Genomic DNA, 18,576 nt, shown 5'->3' on the forward strand with positions numbered 1-18,576 from the left:
GTTCACAGAATCACCTGCCTTATGTTTTATACAATAGTGGTTACATGTTAATGTGTCACCTGTTACCGCTGTTTACAGCTGTAGTTTTTAGATTAAATAGTATTGATTCAATTCAGAAAAAAACAGCTTACCTTCTGATTCTGACATTGTATATGTGATTCTGAGACGGGAGATGAAGGCCCAGGTCTGTGTCCTGCTCAGTTGATGACACACCTGAGAATGCCGTCTGTCCAATAATGGCCTCTATGAGCTGATTCAGCTCTAATAAATCTGGGCCAGCCTGTCCCCCTCTGGTGATCAGTGTCTCTCACCTGTGTTTGGCAATAATTTCTTGGCCTCAGATTTAAGGTCAAACCATTTTTCTTTAAATTGTCTGTTGTGCGCCCTTCACCAGATACAGCATTCGCTGGACAAGTAATGGCATCCTATGCATCTTTTTTTCTCTGTTATTTTGTACCCACTGCTGACACTACTAGATATGACAGCTCATTTTTTGTTCACTTCCTGTAGAAGGGCTGTCACCTCAGTGCTGCTGAGTTTTTTAATTTTTTAAATTTTTTATTTTTATGATTTGCAGTCAGCGCTCCACTCTCTATGGACTTTTGTTTGGGCATTTTTGACTTGATCAGGTTCTGTGTGTGATGTGTGTGTGCACACATCCCTGCAGTCTCATGTCCTTTTTACGGGGATTGGCCGGGCGTTTACCTATGCCAATTGGGGTAAACTGGCTCTCGCTTGAAGGTAGAGGGATTCATCAATATAAGAACACAGGTGCCAACAATTATGTGGCTTAAGAACACATCATGAATCTGACATAGACTTTTCTTAGAATCTTTTTCAAGAAGAAATTTAAGAAAAAAAACCCTAGGAAATATTGGTGAATGAGGCCCATCAATTTCAGGGGGATTGTCTGTCTTTTAGGCAGTCTTAGGACTTCTTTTTAACAAGGGTATTCTGCTATTGCCTCGACAGCTTTTACCCTCCAGTAGGCACAATACTGAATAAAAAGCAACACTGTTTACTCTGTTGTTATCAGTCTTAATGCCATGACTTGGTCCCCAGAGAAGATAAGGGGGTCTGCTTTTACACATCTGTCGAATAACAGCAACTGGATCGTTTACATGCACTCTATAAACCAAGGCTCTGATGTATGTGCTTCATGCAAACCCCAGGCCACTGATGGGACGTGAACTGGATACAGGGCTGAATTCTGTGCTTAATGTATGCAGACAAACTGTGTCTAGCTGTCAATTAGTACGTTTACATGCACACCATATTCTGATTTGGGTCAATATTTTGGTTAAAGTAATATTCCAAATAAGGTGTTTATATGCGCTGCAGCAACTGGAATATTCCATTTACATGTTACTTGGCATATTCCCATATTCCACGCTCTTATTTAATGCAACACTCAACCTGCGGGGGCAGCAATACGCCTATAGGTGTCTGGTCTGCCGGAAATACAGAAGAAGAAGATGAAGAAGAAGAAGAAGTAGTTGAATGGATATATAGCTGGAGGTATGTCTGGTGTGTTTGTCTGAGTGTGTCAATTGCAGACATGTTCCATGCCCAAGGTGAAAGCCCTCTGCTTGCATAGTAGTCAGTCATCCACCTTGTCCCACCTCCAATCTTGTCCCACCTAGGCCTTGAGGACAGATGTAGCTTTCAGCACCAAACTGCAGAAGTGCTTTGCATATATAGATTCTTAGCAAACAAACAGAAGACAGTGGATAGTTTCACATGTAAAAAGTTTGCCCCCAAGCTGGAATATGAAAGTTACATTTTTGCCAAAACAATGAACTGTATTGTGTAGGCACATATCTAACGCATCTAATGCATCAATCAACTAAATAGGCTATGTCTTTAGTAGGGGCGGGGGGTCGGGGTAATAAACAGCAAAATTTCTGAGAGTAATTTTTGGGGGGGGGGGGGGGGACATGAAAAAATTGCTGTCTGGCACGACTGTACCTCCCTCTTCCTCTCTCACGCTCCTTTGAAATTTGCCGTATAGTGTTGAGCCTTCAGCATATTCATATGTTTCAAATAATGGTATTAAAAGCAATAATTCTCTAACCAAATTTCTTTGCTCACTGTTCTATTTCCACTACAGTCCATCAAAGTAGCTTTACAAGCACTAGAAACTCTAAAACTAGAGGAAACACCTTGAATAATCCAACTACATCAAACTATTCTTCAAAAAACATATTTATTGTAGTGTCAACAAAAAAACAAAGCAAGATATGGCATCAAATAGTGACATACAGTACATGTTTGAGCTGTACACTGTCCCTTTTAGATGAAATAAGAAAATGAAATGAAACTATGCCACATAACAATGCAAATTATTTAATTATTTTCAAATGTAATCCAATTACACGGAATTCCTGCTTACAATTAGGTAAGATGTGCAAAATTCATGGTGCAAAGAGTACTCAATTATTTTACTAAAGTAAAAGTGCTGTTACAATGGTGAAATTTTACTCAAGTAAAAGTAAAGTTACTTGTTTTAAAATCTACCCAAGTAAAAGTAAAATGAAACTTATTTAATATTTATTTGGAGTAAAAGTTACTTAGTTACTTTTTTTTTTTCTTCATCTGTGAGGCTGGTGAGGTGCGGATATTGGAGCTTTGCCAGACAATGCAGACAAGGCAAGAGGATGTACAAAGAATGTTATTATTATTATTATTATTATTAGTTTAATTTCACATGACAATATAAAATAAAGTGCATTAACAAATTAAATTAAAACATGAAATAAACATTGCATGCATATTTTTAAATGGGTAAATCTTATATCATTCTTAAGACATAAGAATTATATAAAATGAAGGGCATTAATACAAAAAATAAATAATAAACATGAAGTAGGCTAAATAAAATTTAAAAGCTGCAATAACATAAATAAAAATAATAAAACCAAACATGTTGGTCAAACATGATGTTTACGATGTCATATTCAGAATACAAATGATAACAAGAAAGCAATTAATTACTTCAGCTCCCTCATTCAATAACAAACACATCAAGCCAAAGTTATTACTGTAAAGATGAGGTCATATTAAAAATATTGATTCCCATAGAGAACGTGAAGGTGATGTCACGTCGGGACGGGACGCCACACGTCAGTAGATGTGCTCTTTTTGATTGGTTGAATATCGGCTAGGCTCATGGGTATTGTAGTAGATGGCATGGAAACGAGTGAACGCTATCATAGAAAACACATTTTCTCAGCTATTAAGTGAAAACATTTACTTTTGTTGGTTGTAGCAACAAAGAAGGGAAAAAAAATCTACGTCTCCGTTAAAGATGATGACTCTACACGATACGGATAGTTTTACTTTGAATAAGCAGGAATATGAGCGCGTCCCTGGCTCCCACCTGAACAATGTTCATATTTTCTACACCCCGACACAGCTCTTACACATCCATTTTCCACACCGCTTATCCGGGGTAGCTGGAGCCTGTCCCAGCGCTGATTGGGCGGAAGTCAGGGGAAACTCTCACTCTCCCAGGACAGGTCACCGGTCCATCACAGGGCAGACAGACAAACACACACATTCACTCACACCTAAGGGCAAGTTAGGGTTAGGGTAGGGTTAGGGTTAGTATCTCCAGTTCACCTGACCTGCATGTCTTTGGCCTCCCGGCGGAACATGCACACTCCTCACAGACAGGACCCTGGCTGGCCGTCGGGGAATTGATCTCAGGACCTTGTTGCTGTGAGGCCACAGTGTTAACCCGCTTTTATTCCCCCATGGCAGAAACTGACTGCTGTTTGGCTTCGGAGTTCACCAAAAGGTTATTTCCTGGCAGCTGGTTCATGTAGGTTCATGTTTTTTGTTTGTTTGTTTGTTGTTGTTGTTGTTGTTGTTGTTGTTGTTGTTGTTGTTGTTGTTGTTGTTGTTGTCGTTGTTGTTGTTGTTTAAATTCTGGAGGCAGTTTAAAATGTAAAATACCTCAAAATAAACACACTTATGTAAAAGTAAAGCTACAGGTTTTAAAACATACTCCAAAAAGTACACACAAAAAAACATCAACATTAAAGCCCTGCTGGTACTGGATCTCTTTCATCATTAGAAATGATGTAAAATCCAGTAAAAAGGCTCTCATAATAACATGATCATAGTGACACCAAGTGGATGTATTGGATCACTGCAGGCTAAAAACCACTGAGATTATTATTGCATTTCCACCCAATGAGCACTGAGCTAGGCTCCTAAATAGGATGTGCAGTTTGGAGAATGAATGAATGAATGAATGAATAATTATTGCAGTCATCCATCCATCCTTTTTCCATACCTGCTCGTTCTTCCTCATGGTCACCGGGGTCTGGAGCCTATCCCAACATGCAATGGGTGGAAGGTGGAGAAAAACCCTTCCCTGGACAGACTGCCAACACACCACAGGGCTACAACACAGAAAGAAACAGACTCACACACACTCCCACCTTTGGGCAATTTACATCCGTTAGAAGACGTTATTGCCATTTCTCAGAATATGTGCAATTACAGCCCTCAATTCTTCCTGCAGTTATATGAACTACAACGAAACACTTAAACAACGTGGTCTTACTGCAGCAATAAATGCTTGATTTGATTTCATCTTTTGGCCTACAGCACAGTTTTATCATTCCCAGTAGTGGAGGAGATAATTACCACAAACAATCAAATCAGGCTGATCATTACAGCTTGTGTGTCATAACACAGCAGAAAAAAAACAGACTTGCTCTGTATCTCAATGGCATCTGTTCACTTTTAAGACAAAGGAAACAAACAAGTTGGCCCTTTATCATGAGGACTGCAGGCCTGGGAAAGTAGAATACTTCGGGGCAAACATGCCAAGTTTCCCACTTTTTGAACATGGATTCTTTTTGAAAGTGATGTGGCACATACCACTATTCCTCTTTAAGAGCAGCTATGACCTCAACAGCAATATCTTAGAAAGGCCAAGAATTTAAATTATATGTTATTGAGAATTCACAAAAAGAATGGCAGGGGCTGCCAAGCATCCAGAAATGCCTGTGGGATCATTCTGCTCCTTCAGTCTTGTTATGCAGCCTAAGAAGAAGGGGTTGTTTCCTCAGGGTATTCACCAGTGGGCTGGGTTTTGGTGGGACAAGTGGGCTGGCTGGTCTTCCTACAGGATAAGGGGAGAGAAAAAAAAAACATTTGGATGAGAGGGAGGGGGGAAAAAGGGTCTGAAAAGGCCTCTCCTCGCCCCCTGCCCTGCTGGAACCTCCTCTGTCGATTTATAGGTCGTCAGTACACACACCCACATAGAGGCACAGACACTCAGATAAATAGACAGCAGAGGCCTAGTAGACAAAGTCAGGATGTGACATCATCCACAGGAAGAAAAGCCAAACAACTTTTTTTCCTCCCTTTACTTTTGTCTGTGCTGCGCAGCTGAGTGAAGCTGGAGCCTCGGCGTCTGTTCGTGGCCGGGAGGGAGGGAGGAGATCCAGAGGAACCAGAGGGGACAGAGTTGGAGTTGTTATCCACAGGGAGTTGAAAGTTGAGGTGTCGAACAGCTGAATCCTGCCTGGCGCTATCCCACGACTCTCCAGCACATTCCTAGCCCTCCGCTCTGGGATTTCAGCCAGGTACAGTGGAGACAACTTTTTCCATTCTGTAACCCATTCTGTAACCTCTTTTTATCTCCCTCAGCCTCTTCCTTTGTTTTACATTTCTTGGTGCTGTGTGCTGCATTGCATTCTCTGTGCGAGACACTTTTTTTTTCTTCTCTCGCATTTTTGTGTAGGATCTTGAAAGGTCTATTGTTGCTCTCCAGTGTCAGAGGCAAATCCCATGGAAACTCATGAAAGTATGCATAGAGGGTCTGCCAGCCCCCGTACGTGATCAGACATGCTTCAGTCTGAGACTGAGGCATGCAGAGAGAAGTAAAGCAAACCAGATATAAATAAAACTCTATCCCTCATGTGTTTTTCTTCTTTCAAGTAAAGTTTGATTGTGCATAATAACCAACAGTGTTTAGTGGCAAAGATTACTATAAGTTTTGTATTTGACTGAGGTTGTTTTCCAAGTCTAAGGGTGAATGGAGTATCTATCATTCATCAGGAGGCTCCTTGTTAAGCCCTTTTGTTATGGGCACATTTACAGCCATCTCATGACCACCTACTCATGCTCCCCCAGTGGTGAGTTTTGATCCTAGATCTGGCATAATGTGAACTCTGTTGTGGAGAAACGTGGCTTTCTTACACACTTTATGTCGTCTGCATATTAAATCATTGCATTTAGCTCAATTTAACCCAAACGATGAAGCCACCTCTGTAAAGCTACAACTTTAACAGACACGTGATAATCCTGTGAGCTGTGAGTTCTGAGAACTGAATGACTGTCATGTTTCTGTTTATAATCTAATGATTGTCAGCCGGGGTTCACTGGCAGAGTGCAACATGAATATACATGTCAGTGCAGGAACAGAAACTTCTGCTGATTTGAGTCACAGGAGCCTTTACAAAACAACCACAGGAAATGTTGAGACCGGCTGTTAGAAATGGGACACAGGACACAAATGCGGATATAATCTCACAACCACAGTCATTTAGATGTGACTGTAGTATAAAGGCTCTGGAAAACCACATTTGTCGTAATTTTCCAAAGTACTGGGTTGAATCGCACAATTCAGTGGATTGTTCCCATCGTGAAATATATCTCTTGGGAATCGGCATCATACCAGGAATTTATTTTTCGTTGACCAGACATTGTGACTTTTAAACTGGCCAGCTTATTAACTTCATTTAGACCTCTCTAGTGTTCATGTTTGAACTCCATGATAATCAAAACATTGAATCACGTAACCCTTCACCGTGATCGACATTTGATTCATTGAATGAAAATGTCAAACCCATTCAGAAAGGTCACAATCCTAGTACAGTTCCTTCCAGATGGTTGATACCAAGACTCTGAATAAAATAATTATCTGTTAATCATTTGTTGTCTTTTTCATGCTCAAGAACACTCACTGTCATTCTTAGCATTTTATTTGTTTTTATTTTGTGTCACAAAAATATCAGTGCCGCAGTTGTCTGGTAGATTAAAGAGCCACATGTGGGGCGTGTACTTTAATGCATCATTGCTCTGAGTTAGAGACAAAGTGCTGTGTGTCTGAGCCATGAAGATGTAATAATGTCAGCATTTAATCTCTCAGCGCTTTCGAGAGATGTTTAATCTTTAGTGAGCCGCAGCATGCCATTAATTCCCTCAATTATACCTAAACTATCTCATCTGATTTTACTGCTGTCAAGTCACAATGGCCTTATTTTCAGCAGCGGGTGACTGGTGAAGGTCTTGTGAAAGGTGAAGCAATTACAGGCACATAAATATTGCTGAAGTCTAAACTACACACAGTGAACTTGTTGGTTTGGTCTCAGTGGAGGGATAATTTTTTTTTAAATCAAGATGCCCAGAGAATTAAATTATGATTGTGTTCTGTGGCTGGAGTGGGGTTCGGGAACTTTTGGATCTCACTGTTCTCATGAGTCTTTCTAAAACAAACAAACAAACATAAAAAAAATGGATGTATGAAATCTCCCATTACATTTTATGCATAGTGCTTACAGTACATAACAGATGTTGCTTATCAAACCACTCAAGCAATTCCCTTTGTAAACCATCTGACAATGTTGTTTATGCTTTGCAGCTAGGGTTTCCTTGTTTTGGCCATGCTGCCTGATCCTTGTCTACTGACCACATTCAAGTCATGACAAGAAAAGAGCCATCTATGACCTGTTTTGACCTCTTGCGTCGCTCTTTCACAGAGACATCCCCCCATCTGAAAACAAGAGCGCCCTGCGATCACAATAACTCCTCAGGTGATAGACACTGACCCCATATCAGGGGCTGCAACGGAGTTAATGGCGCTGTGCCTGGGACAAGTGTTCAGCAAAGACAAAACATTCAGGCCGAGGAAGCGCTTTGAGCCTGGCACCCAGCGATTCGAACTGTACAAGAAGGCCCAGGCCTCACTCAAGTCCGGCTTGGACCTGAGGAAAGTGGTCCAGCTGCCGGAGGGGGAGAACATCAACGACTGGATTGCCGTGCACGTGGTGGACTTCTTCAACCGAATCAACCTGATCTATGGCACGGTGAGCGAGTTCTGCACCGAGCGCTCTTGTCCCATCATGTCTGGGGGGCTGCGGTACGAGTACAGGTGGCAGGACGGCGACGACTACAAGAAACCCACCAAGCTGCCCGCTCTCAAGTACATGAACCTGCTGATGGACTGGATAGAGTCTCTTATCAATAACGAGGACATCTTCCCCACCAGAGTAGGTGTGTGAGGAGCCCTTACAAATGGAGTGTGTGACCTAATATAAGATGGAGAGCTTTGCTGCCTGTGTTGATGTTGTGCTCCGTGAACACAGAAATGTCAGTCTCGAGCTCCATGCCCTTCTCCCTCATCATCTGAAATGGGATGGTTTAGGTTCAAACAGAGGTTAATCACACAACAAGCATGACATTTAGATGTGAATGAATGCGTGACTGTGGATCGCTGTATCTCATCAACACTAGAGTTGACAATAAACATTTATTAGAAATTATTATACACTTGCATAATAGCTATCTCAGGTGTGCAGAAATGCATGGAGGAGAAAATGTAGCGTCCATAGCACCATGTACAAATATAAATATATATATAAAAAATGCAACACTTCAAGCCATTAAACAATCAGAAATGTAATGTTGCAGGTCTTTTTGCGGGCATGCTTTTTTTCTTTGTTGCCCTCTTTTTTCTCAACCCAGCACTGGAAAATTGGATATCTGCACAATTTCTACTATTTGCTGAAATACATTGTCTATAATAATCAAAATCCATGTAAGACACGGCCCATCCTGGGCACTTTATCACATTTTTTTAAATCAATTGAGTTCCAGTTATGATCCATAATGGACTTGGAAAACTGAAAACTATGGAAAATGTTCACATTCTTGTATCATATCTACTCAAGCCATTTTTCCAGTTGGGAACCTCTGCATTTCTGTGACAGCTCTTCTCCTCTTTACTCTAGGTGTCCCTTTCCCCAAGAACTTCCAGCAGGTGTGCAAGAAGATCCTGAGCCGTCTGTTCAGGGTCTTTGTGCATGTTTACATCCATCACTTTGACAGCATCTGCAGTATGGGAGCAGAGGCCCACATCAATACCTGCTACAAGCACTACTACTACTTCATCTCCGAGTTCAGCCTCATTGAACACTCTGAACTGGAGCCGCTGGTGAGACGTTTAGTGAGACTTCACAGGTGCAGGGGTGGGGATGAGGATTAGGAAAGAGGGGATGGGGTGTTTTGTGTCAGTAGCACTCTCGTGGCCATCCTGACCATCCTGACATTTACGACCTGGCAGTGCAGCGTGTTCAGTGAGGGAGTGATTTCACAGAGCAGTGAGTTTTTCCTGATCGCACGCAGCACAATGGAAACATCAACATTTTTTGTGTGTCTGCTGAAACCACACCAACCGGATGATTACTGAGTCTAACAATGCGCATTAAACACCAAACTAAACTGTATTCTTGTTAAAATGTAAAATTGTATTTGATTTTCCATTTGGTGCAGTGAATGAAATCAACAATGGGCTATTTTCCCCCCAAGTTTGCATCATAAAAGACACTTGACTGCTTTTTAGAAACAGGGTTGTTTTTAAATAAAACACATCATAAGAAAAATTGCTGGCTTTTATAATGGGGCAGAATTTGTATACCACCCTCTGTTGATGCCTTACTCTAACAAAGGGACCTTCGTCACATATGAGCAGACAGAGAATGGCGCTCCAAGAATCAGCGAACTGCCTCGGTAATCATCATTATGAGGCCCGGGCTATATAATTCCCTTTGCAAAATGAAATAGTAATCAGACATTTATGTCAACACACTACAGGGAAGATAAATCGTGTAAACCTAACAGTGTGACAAAGTCTTTTTATTGCCCTACTTTTAGGGTCAAAAGCAATTTCTTGTTGTCATTGTTGCTGGGATAACAATAGTGCAGTTTCTTATGACGAGAAATAAGTGTGTATTTGTGCCTGTCCCGCAAACTGGAGATGTAAAGTGTACTCCATGATCAGGCATCTATTAGTCTATTATTAATAGGATGTGTTGAAAATGTCCTTTTTCTTCTCTTCCTACAGAAAGCAATGACAGAGAAGATATGTAATTGAACTGAACCACTTGGACAATGGAGTTTACGTTTCAACGTTCCCTGAGCCCTGCAAGAAATCACCGTCGTCAGAACCGAACGCCGAAAATAAAAATTATTTTTACAGATTTTAGCTGTGGATATGGCTCTCAAATAGAACCAGGAATGTCCACAAATCTAAAACTGAACACATTTCTTCATGTTGTGGCTCCACACTTTACAGGCCCTTTGCCTTGCAGGCCTTTTTTTTTTTTGCTTTATTATGGTGCTTTGATGACAGTATTCTTGGACTTTATTTTGATCTGTAACAACTTCGCCCTCCCCGGTTGTGTTTGTATTTGCTCTTTGTGCATGTTTTAAGCATTGTTTATATTTGACCTTTGATTTTGTCATGTTGAGCCTTATTTTGTTGGATGAAAGGTTGTATTATATTTGACAGCTGTGTTCTTCTTGTTTGATTTTGTACTAAGGACATTTTGAATACGTAGAAAGTTTTAGAACAAGTCACCTTATAGGTAATGTACCACACACACAAACTTTGGGTCAAGATCTCTTTTCGTTATCCATGTAAAATCTGTATCACATCATTGAAAACAAAACATATTAACATGAAGGGCTGTCTTGACATTGAGTTATTGTGTTACATCTGCTGCTCAGGTTTCATCCTATGTGTATCACAAAGTGGCTGGTTCAGGCCAAACTCAGGACTGTCAGATCCTTCCAGAATAACCGTAAATAGGACAGGGACCATGCAATGATCTGCCTCCTTTAAAAAAAAAAAAAAAAAAAAAAGTGGTGTGTGAGCATCGGGGTGTGAGCCGTAGCTCCTAGTAGAGATGACTTGTCTGATTTCTATAAATAAAACTGTAAATAAAGGCTGTCATCATGCACGAAAAATTCTCACTACGTGGAGTGGGTGTGGCGAGGAGTCAATCCAAGTGACGTCGCAGTGGTTTTCATATTTTCAACCAATAGCAGCGAGGAGGGTGTGGAAGGGGGCGGGACTAGTGTGTGTTTATGTATTTTCCCGCCCCGTGCGTCACTGGCTAGCTAGCTGACTTCAGATTTCGTCGCTGTTGCTCTTCATGGACCCTGACATCAGATGGCAGAGGCTTTGACGGAGGGCTTTGGCCAGTTTGGAAACAGTTTCCAGGTTGTTTCTTGCGATTACTACCCTTTCACATGTGCTTTGACATGAACCAGGTAGCGTCTAATTCCGAACAAGCAAGCGAATATTAATACTCCGGATTAATTACGTGGTTTTAACAGTAACTACCAGCTGGCTAAGGCTCAAGCTAACGTAGCTAACGTAATAACACAGAGCTTTATGGCTTTTCACTTTCTGCTTTTTGCTGCATTATTCCCTTTTGACAATAGCACAACCAAGATTATATCACTGATAAGCAACGTGAATCATTAGCAAGCTACGTTAAAGTTAGCATGAAGGGCTGTCATCCTAGACTAGCTGGATTCATTTAGCTTGATATCGACACTAAGCCAATACCCTGTAGTAAGCCATGGCTAAGTGTCCGAGTACAGCAACATTTGCTTGCCGCATAATACAGTGCATGTGCTGACCACAGCATTAACTTCACACGGCAGAGGGCTCCAGCTGGCAGACTGGACCTGAATGTTCTGCGACCATTCAGCCACTCGCTAATGTCAAACCAACTTGAGCAAAGTTATCCATTTGCACAGTGAGTGGAAGAGGAAGGAAACGGGTTAACGCTATGTAAACTGAGTTTGTCCGGCTGAGGTCTCATTCATACGAGTGGGAACTTGTACCTTCCAGCTTGTTAAGTGATGGCGTTAGACCTACATACTCCTCATTGCTCAGATTCCTGACCACCGCTTTGAATCCCTTTGTTACATTCTGTGTCTTTGCTTGTCGTCCACGCACTGAAAACTTAAACTTGTCATCATGTGCTCTCAGTTGGCAGATATGGTGAGGCACAGCGTGATGACCGAGCTGCAAGCCTTCCAGCACTCTCTCCAGGTAAGCATTAACATGGAAAGTTGGTGGTTATTGTGTGTCAAGCGTGTAACTTCCTGAAAGCTGTTGTGTCCGCCAGATAAGATCGAGCCATAATGTAGTTCACAGTCACAGCTGCCGAGCTTATCTGCTTTGAAATACAGAAGCGTCACCGGTGTGTGTGTGTGAGTCATGCACTATCACTTACTGTGTGAATGCATGCGGGAATATCCATGATCAGATAGTGTGTTGTAATGTTTCCTGTATTCTCAGTTACATAATTATCAGGCCACTGCATTGGCAAGTGCAGGCAAAGATAATCAGGTAGTTGGGTGTAGCAAATACATGGTTCAGCAGGTCATTTTACACACAAGATTGTATTTTTTACTACATTTGTTAACCTTGTTTGGACTGTGAGTTATAAATCGTTGCAAAGTTATGCCAACCATGCTGTAATATCTCTGTTCACAAAGAATGATGTCCTCCTTCTCGTGTGTTCTCTACCTTTCTACTGCCTGATCTCTGTGACTAATCTCGAACTTTCCCTTCCTCTTCCCCCGCGCACGGCCTCCCCCTTTTTGACACAGGGCAGCTCCCTGGCTGTGGGCCAAGTAAGGGATAGCTGTGAGGGAATTCAGCAGAACGGAATCGCCACAGAGGAGCGTCAGGGCCTCTCCCAGGGTCCAGCAGGTACAACAGTTTTTACAGTTAGATCACAGCGGGTCTAGTGGCAGCCCAGCCTAAGATACTCATTTTGCATTGTGATGTATTCTTATCTAATTGCTACAGAGATTGAGAAGAGCCAACCACTGAACATCCCAGATGCGGCTAAAAGGAGAAAGAAGAAGAGAACGAGAGCAACGGACAGCTTTACAGGCAGTTTTGATGGTAGTAAAAGAAAAAGAAAAGAACTGGCTAAATATTGTATTTTAATTCGCATCCTACATGAAAAATACCTACTGTAGTTTTATAGGTTACACACTTTTTTTTTTCCAGACCTGTATAAGCTGACAGATGAGGTGCTGGGTCAGGGGGCATATGCCAAAGTCCAAGGATGCATTAGCCTGCAGAACGGGAAGGAGTTTGCTGTCAAGGTGAGTTAGGATGGAGATAAATTAGGCACTACTGTACAGCCATATTAAATATGCAACTTGCTGGGTCCGGCCTCACTACACTTGCTCTGTGTTAATTCCCAGTTATGTTTACTTAAATCATGCTGTGTGGATGTGAAATCTTTGAAGACAGAATTCTACTTATTGAAGTTCCCAAAATGTTCCTGTGATGGTTTGTTTAAAAAAAAAAAAAAAAAAAAAACAGCTACAGAAGTGCTTATCCTAATATCCCTGTGTAGATTTAACACTCTGCGTTTAATTTTGACCACTAATAGCATGTTGTCTGTTTTTGTTTTGCTTAGATCATAGAGAAGAGTGCCGGCCACAGTCGCAGCCGAGTTTTCCGAGAAGTTGAGACACTTTACCAATGTCAAGGAAACGGGTGAGTTCACTTGCAGTGAGCCATTTCCAGTGAAAATAAGTATTTTTTTATTATTATCAAACATTGAATGAACAGCACGGTCTAATTTTCGGGAAATATCTCTTATTCAGGAACATTTTGGAACTGATCCAGTTCTTTGAAGATAGCTCCTGCTTTTACTTGGTATTTGAGAAGTTGCGTGGAGGTAAGTAGCAGTGAATAAGTTTTTATTCTATCAAGCACACCACTGTTATGCTCTCTGTATATATCCACATATACCTCTTACAGACAAGTAAAACTTCCTCCTGGGGCTATACTGTGATTTCTTAAAGTGATACTGTTGTCCTCTTCCCTCAGGCTCCATTTTTACACACATCCAGAACCGGAAGTATTTTGATGAGCTGGAGGCTAGCAAAGTAGTCAGGGACATTGCTCAGGCTCTTGATTTCCTCCACACTAAAGGTAGGTCACAACCCAAAAAGCAGCCCCTACCCAAGTCTAGACTTCATAATCACAGATTTTTAGCTTTGTCATGACATTATGCTTTTCTACAGGCATTGCCCACAGAGACCTCAAGCCAGAGAACATCCTTTGTGAATACACTGATCGTGTAAGTGAATTTTTAAAAAAAAAAAAATAACAACAAAAAGTTTTCAGAGGGAAGTTAGTTTTTCCTAAAGGTGTAGAGTATAAATAGTGTGGTAACTGTTTTTCCTCCATCTTCACAGGTGTCTCCAGTAAAGATCTGTGATTTTGACCTTGGAAGTGGAGTGAAGCTCAGCAGCGCCTGTACGCCCATAACGACTCCGGAGCTCACCACACCAGTATGGCACCACAGTCTGGCTCTCAAAGTACAAAATTACAGCATAAGAAACAAATTTCTGGGGAACAGTGAGTGAACTTCTGTGTGTTTTGTTTTTTTTTATTTTTGCTTCTCATCAGTGTGGCTCAGCAGAGTACATGGCTCCAGAGGTGGTGGAGGTCTTCACGGATGAGGCCTCCTTCTATGACAAGCGCTGTGACCTTTGGAGCCTCGGAGTCATCTTGTACATCCTGCTCAGCGGCAGCCCTCCCTTCACGGGTCACTGTGGCAGTGACTGTGGCTGGGACCGGGGAGAAACCTGCAAAACCTGCCAGGTACACTCACCCAACCAGCCTTCTCACTCCCTCAGCGTTCATCTCACCTGACACATCTATAAGTGTTCAGTTCCTACAATGCTTACAGCACCAAGGTATGCTGGTATCGCTCCTCCATTTTCATACTTACAGTGAGCACACAGCCAGGGTTGCTTCTGCATTGACGCACAGTATTGAGTAACTTCCTCCCCAACAGGGAGGAAGTTAAATTGTAAATGGAACCCGCCCTACCTAAAAAAAAAAAAAAAAAAAAAAAAAAATTGCCTCAGTGTTTTACATGAATGTTTTAAAAAGATAAATTATCAAAAATTATCATTTGCACTATAGTCTGCACTGGCTGCTAAAATGAATAAAAATAAAGACACTGAATGAAATTATTAAAAAATAAATTTGAAGTAGCACTGTTAAGTGATATTTGAACATATGTTAACATGTTTCCTTCCTTGTTTTTATCTTCCTGCAGAGTCACTTGTTTGAGAGCATCCAGCAAGGCAAATATGAGTTTCCAGACAAAGACTGGGCTCACATCTCAGAGGAGGCCAAGGACCTCATATCCAAGCTGCTGGTTCGAGATGCCACTCTGCGCCTCAGCGCCGCTCAGGTCCTCAAGCACCCCTGGGTGCAGGGGGTGGGTGTCCCAATCTTATCTGACTACCCTAATTCATCTCGTGGAATTTCACTGTAATGAAAATAATTGGGTTAATGATGCTATTTGACAGTTTTTATTTTGTAATTATTAAAAGCAGGTGTGCTATTCATAACTGAGGGTTAATTGAAATGAAGACCATTAAGACTCAACTGACAAAACCGAGGAATCCGGAGGGAACCTTTCAGTGAGTCAGGCTGATGAGAGTGATGGAGACTCAACTTTCAGATTTCATGCTTAATCACAATTTATGTCAGCTGAGTCTAAATGGTCCTCATGTCAGTGCAGTTTTACAGTGTATCTTTATGCATATTTTTCCAGCAATTCCAGCAATAACACTCAAGTCCCCTTTTAAATAATGCTGCTGTTTCCACAGAATGCCCCAGAAAGAGGTCTTCCAACTCCTCATGTTCTACAAAGGTAAGCCAGACAGCTTTGAAAGTGATGTCGAATTAAAAAAAAAAAAAGTGTCATGCCTTTTGCAATGCTTTAAGTGTGCCAGAGAGTACAAAACACTTTAAAACAAAAGAATCTCAACTTTAAAAAGAAAAGAATAAACATCACCGTTTTTAAGATGTGAGGACAGAGCTTGTGGATGTGGTGTGAGAACAGTTATGTGTTTAAGTGTAAGAAACAATGCCACAGTCTGACAAACCACCCTCTTCCTTCTCTCTGTTCACAGGAACAGCAGCACCAAAGACCTCACCCAGTTTGCAGCCGATGCTATCGCCTTCAACCGGCAGCTGTCCCAGCACGATGAGGAGCAGGAGGACGCTGGGACAGTCGTGTGCTCCATGAGGCTTTCTCCACCCTCAAACTCCAGGCTGGCACGGAGACGAGCGCAGTCCAACGCCTTACGCACCGGGGACTTCATGCCCGCTGCAGAGAACCTCTCAACCTGACCGGCCAGCACACAAACCTCAGAGTGCAGCAGCACTGTGAACGTACTGTTGTGTTTGTATTCCCACTGGTGTCAGACTTTTGCATCTCCATCGTTCATTCTTATGAGTAGGTCTTGTAGGTTGAAGGATAGATACAAGTTGGCTTGGCATGGCTGAAATGAACACACACACACACACACACAAGAGTACACTTCTATTTTCTCTGAATGATTTTAGCCTTTACCCTCTCCTTATTTTTTCCCACAGGGACCCTCCCAGGATTATCCTCACAGTATTAGAAATGACTAAACTGTAGCTGTTGTCAGCCTAACTGCTGTGTAGCTTCTTATACTGTGATCCTGTTGTTCCAGCTCTGTCTCATGGCCAGTAATCTTATCACCTAGAAACAGAGAGTTGGAGCTCTAAGGGGACACTTTATCCTTAGCTGCCATTTCCTTATTGAAAATACAGTTGAATCTCCTGAGATTTAGTAGTTTTGGGTTAGTTTTCTCAATTTAATACTGCATAGAGTTTATTCTTCTCTGTAATAATACAGCTTATGATGAGCCCAGTGCAGCGAAAACCTCTCTTTATGCCAGCAGTTTATTCAGCTATCCTGTCGATGCATATCATTACCAGCAAAAGGCACTACAGTTACACAGCTGTCGCTGTCTTAATGCAATATCTTTCTATTTTATAGATTTTATGTGTTGTTAAAACTGTGAACTGGTTTCCATATTTAAATAATATTTAATCATTGCTTAGCCGCTTGATGACTCAAGGGATGGCCTCATTTTTTTATGATTTTTTTTTTTTTTTTTTTTTAAGCCTGTCTTAACTGTATGTGATTTAATGGGTGTGAATGCATGTTGGCTAAAAGGTAAAAATGGACTACACTTAGAGGGAGTTATCCATCAATTGTGGAATCGGGCTTTCCCTCCATAAACTTAGCTCTTGCAAGTCCATCATTATTGATTTCATTCCTGTAAAGTTTTGAAACAACACATGTAGAACTTAAGGAAAGCGCTGTAGGGAGAATTGTGAATGAACACTCGTTGAAGTTGGAGAGGTTCAGTGTTTGATCAAATTGTTTCGTATTTCTTATTTAGTTTCAAATTGTTTCATAGTTATTAAAAATCTCCAGCTTTCACTTCCAAACAAGCTACCTGTGGCACTGCTGTACTTTGATATAGGTCACTTACTTAGAGTTACCATAAAGGTAGCACAATATAATATTGTAAATGATCAGTTTAGTTCAAAGACATGAATTCAGTACCTGATATTTATTTTTGAAAGGAATTTTAAAAACAGGCTATCCTCATTAGTACCAGCATTACCTCAGATTCCTCAGTTGCACCACGTCTTTGCACGTTTTGTACAGATGCAAGGCCATCCGGAATAGACTTGCTTGATCTCTCAATAAGTGTCTTATTGATTTGATATCTCAGTGTACTGTCAGTCAGAACGAATATGAAATGTGAGAATTGCATTTGTTTCAGGTTGTGTATGATATAGTTTTTTGTTGGTTTTAAATTTAATGTGACCTAAAAGGGTTGTTGTGTATAGTTCATATTGCGTTGATGATGATAGGATAGCGTAGTCCATTCTGGGTTTAAAGGACCTATTTTTATAGCAGTATTTGTATGGATTGTGTCGTTGGTTACGTATACTTGGCTCTGTAAATGTTCTGTTGAGAAGAATGATGGACAAGTTTGGTTTAGATCAAGGTGCTGATGACAGTTCGCCTCTGCATTAGATTTTTACTTTTTAAAGAAATATTTTACACTTTTTATTTGTGAGAGTTTGACCGTTTTGCTCATTGAAGAGCCCTTATGTTTTAATGGGGTCACTGATGGGAGTCTAGCACTTATTTCCCCTTACCCTATTAACTTTGTATGTTGCCCACTAATGTAAACTGCACGTCCCCAGATTTCACACTGTTGCCATGGACACACCATCCCTATAGCAACTAAGGGCCTTCACAGGCTGGTAGGAATTGATCGAGATCTGCTCTGGGAGAGTGCACACATTAGGAAACAACCATTTGCTATGTTAAAGCCCTCTTACTCCCATTATGAATCATCAAAGTACTTGTTTGTTTTTCCCTAAACTGTAATGGCATTGGATGAGATACAGTAATTGGTATGCAATTATGGAATCCCATGAGATAATTTGTCAATGCTCATACGGGGTCCTATGCATAATGCTCTCAATGTAGAGTATACTCACATTATATTTTCACTGGTATGCTGTGTTCTCAATAAAAAAAAGAAAAAAAAAATTCTCAGTCTTGTTCTCTTGTGTTACATAAACAC

At 41.1% G+C, this 18,576-nt stretch overlaps 2 protein-coding genes across 3 annotated transcripts; both read left to right on the forward strand.

The window, feature by feature from the left end:
* The first annotated feature begins 5,406 nt into the window (after window positions 1–5,406).
* On the forward strand, window positions 5,407–10,911 carry mob3c (MOB kinase activator 3C). Of its 2 annotated transcripts, XM_030049653.1 has the most exons (4): window positions 5,407–5,603; window positions 7,782–8,295; window positions 9,033–9,235; window positions 10,145–10,911. In XM_030049653.1, exons 2-4 carry the CDS (start codon window positions 7,878–7,880, stop codon window positions 10,172–10,174), a joined length of 651 nt encoding a protein of 216 aa, XP_029905513.1. In that variant the 5' UTR covers window positions 5,407–5,603; window positions 7,782–7,877; the 3' UTR covers window positions 10,175–10,911. The 2 variants fall into 2 exon arrangements, with proteins under 2 accessions (XP_029905513.1, XP_029905514.1); XM_030049654.1 differs by lacking the exon at window positions 10,145–10,911 and having other exon boundaries at window positions 7,782–8,291; window positions 9,033–9,169.
* Window positions 10,912–11,205: 294 nt separating this feature from the next.
* Window positions 11,206–18,544, forward strand: mknk1 (MAPK interacting serine/threonine kinase 1). Its single transcript, XM_030049886.1, has 14 exons — window positions 11,206–11,305; window positions 12,086–12,148; window positions 12,712–12,814; window positions 12,914–13,012; window positions 13,121–13,218; window positions 13,539–13,618; window positions 13,729–13,802; window positions 13,955–14,059; window positions 14,152–14,207; window positions 14,326–14,421; window positions 14,540–14,734; window positions 15,198–15,362; window positions 15,757–15,800; window positions 16,063–18,544. The coding sequence occupies exons 1-14, from the start codon at window positions 11,255–11,257 to the stop codon at window positions 16,280–16,282; spliced, it is 1,449 nt and encodes a 482-aa protein (XP_029905746.1). The 5' UTR covers window positions 11,206–11,254; the 3' UTR covers window positions 16,283–18,544.
* The last annotated feature ends 32 nt before the right edge of the window (window positions 18,545–18,576 follow it).

The sequence above is a fragment of the Myripristis murdjan genome, chromosome 4 (genome assembly GCF_902150065.1).
Source record: "Myripristis murdjan chromosome 4, fMyrMur1.1, whole genome shotgun sequence".
Taxonomy (NCBI): Eukaryota; Metazoa; Chordata; class Actinopteri; order Holocentriformes; family Holocentridae; genus Myripristis; species Myripristis murdjan.

Coding starts and splice junctions, on each gene's coding strand:
- mob3c (XM_030049653.1), top strand. CDS start 7,878: ATGGCGCTGTGCCTGGGACAAGTGTTCAGCAAAGACAAAACATTCAGG. Junction 8,296..9,032: donor CATCTTCCCCACCAGAGTAG/GTGTGTGAGGAG, acceptor TCTTTACTCTAG/GTGTCCCTTTCCCCAAGAAC. Junction 9,236..10,144: donor ACTCTGAACTGGAGCCGCTG/GTGAGACGTTTA, acceptor CTCTTCCTACAG/AAAGCAATGACAGAGAAGAT.
- mknk1 (XM_030049886.1), top strand. CDS start 11,255: ATGGCAGAGGCTTTGACGGAGGGCTTTGGCCAGTTTGGAAACAGTTTC. Junction 13,013..13,120: donor CTTTACAGGCAGTTTTGATG/GTAGTAAAAGAA, acceptor TTTTTTTTCCAG/ACCTGTATAAGCTGACAGAT. Junction 13,219..13,538: donor GGAAGGAGTTTGCTGTCAAG/GTGAGTTAGGAT, acceptor TGTTTTGCTTAG/ATCATAGAGAAGAGTGCCGG.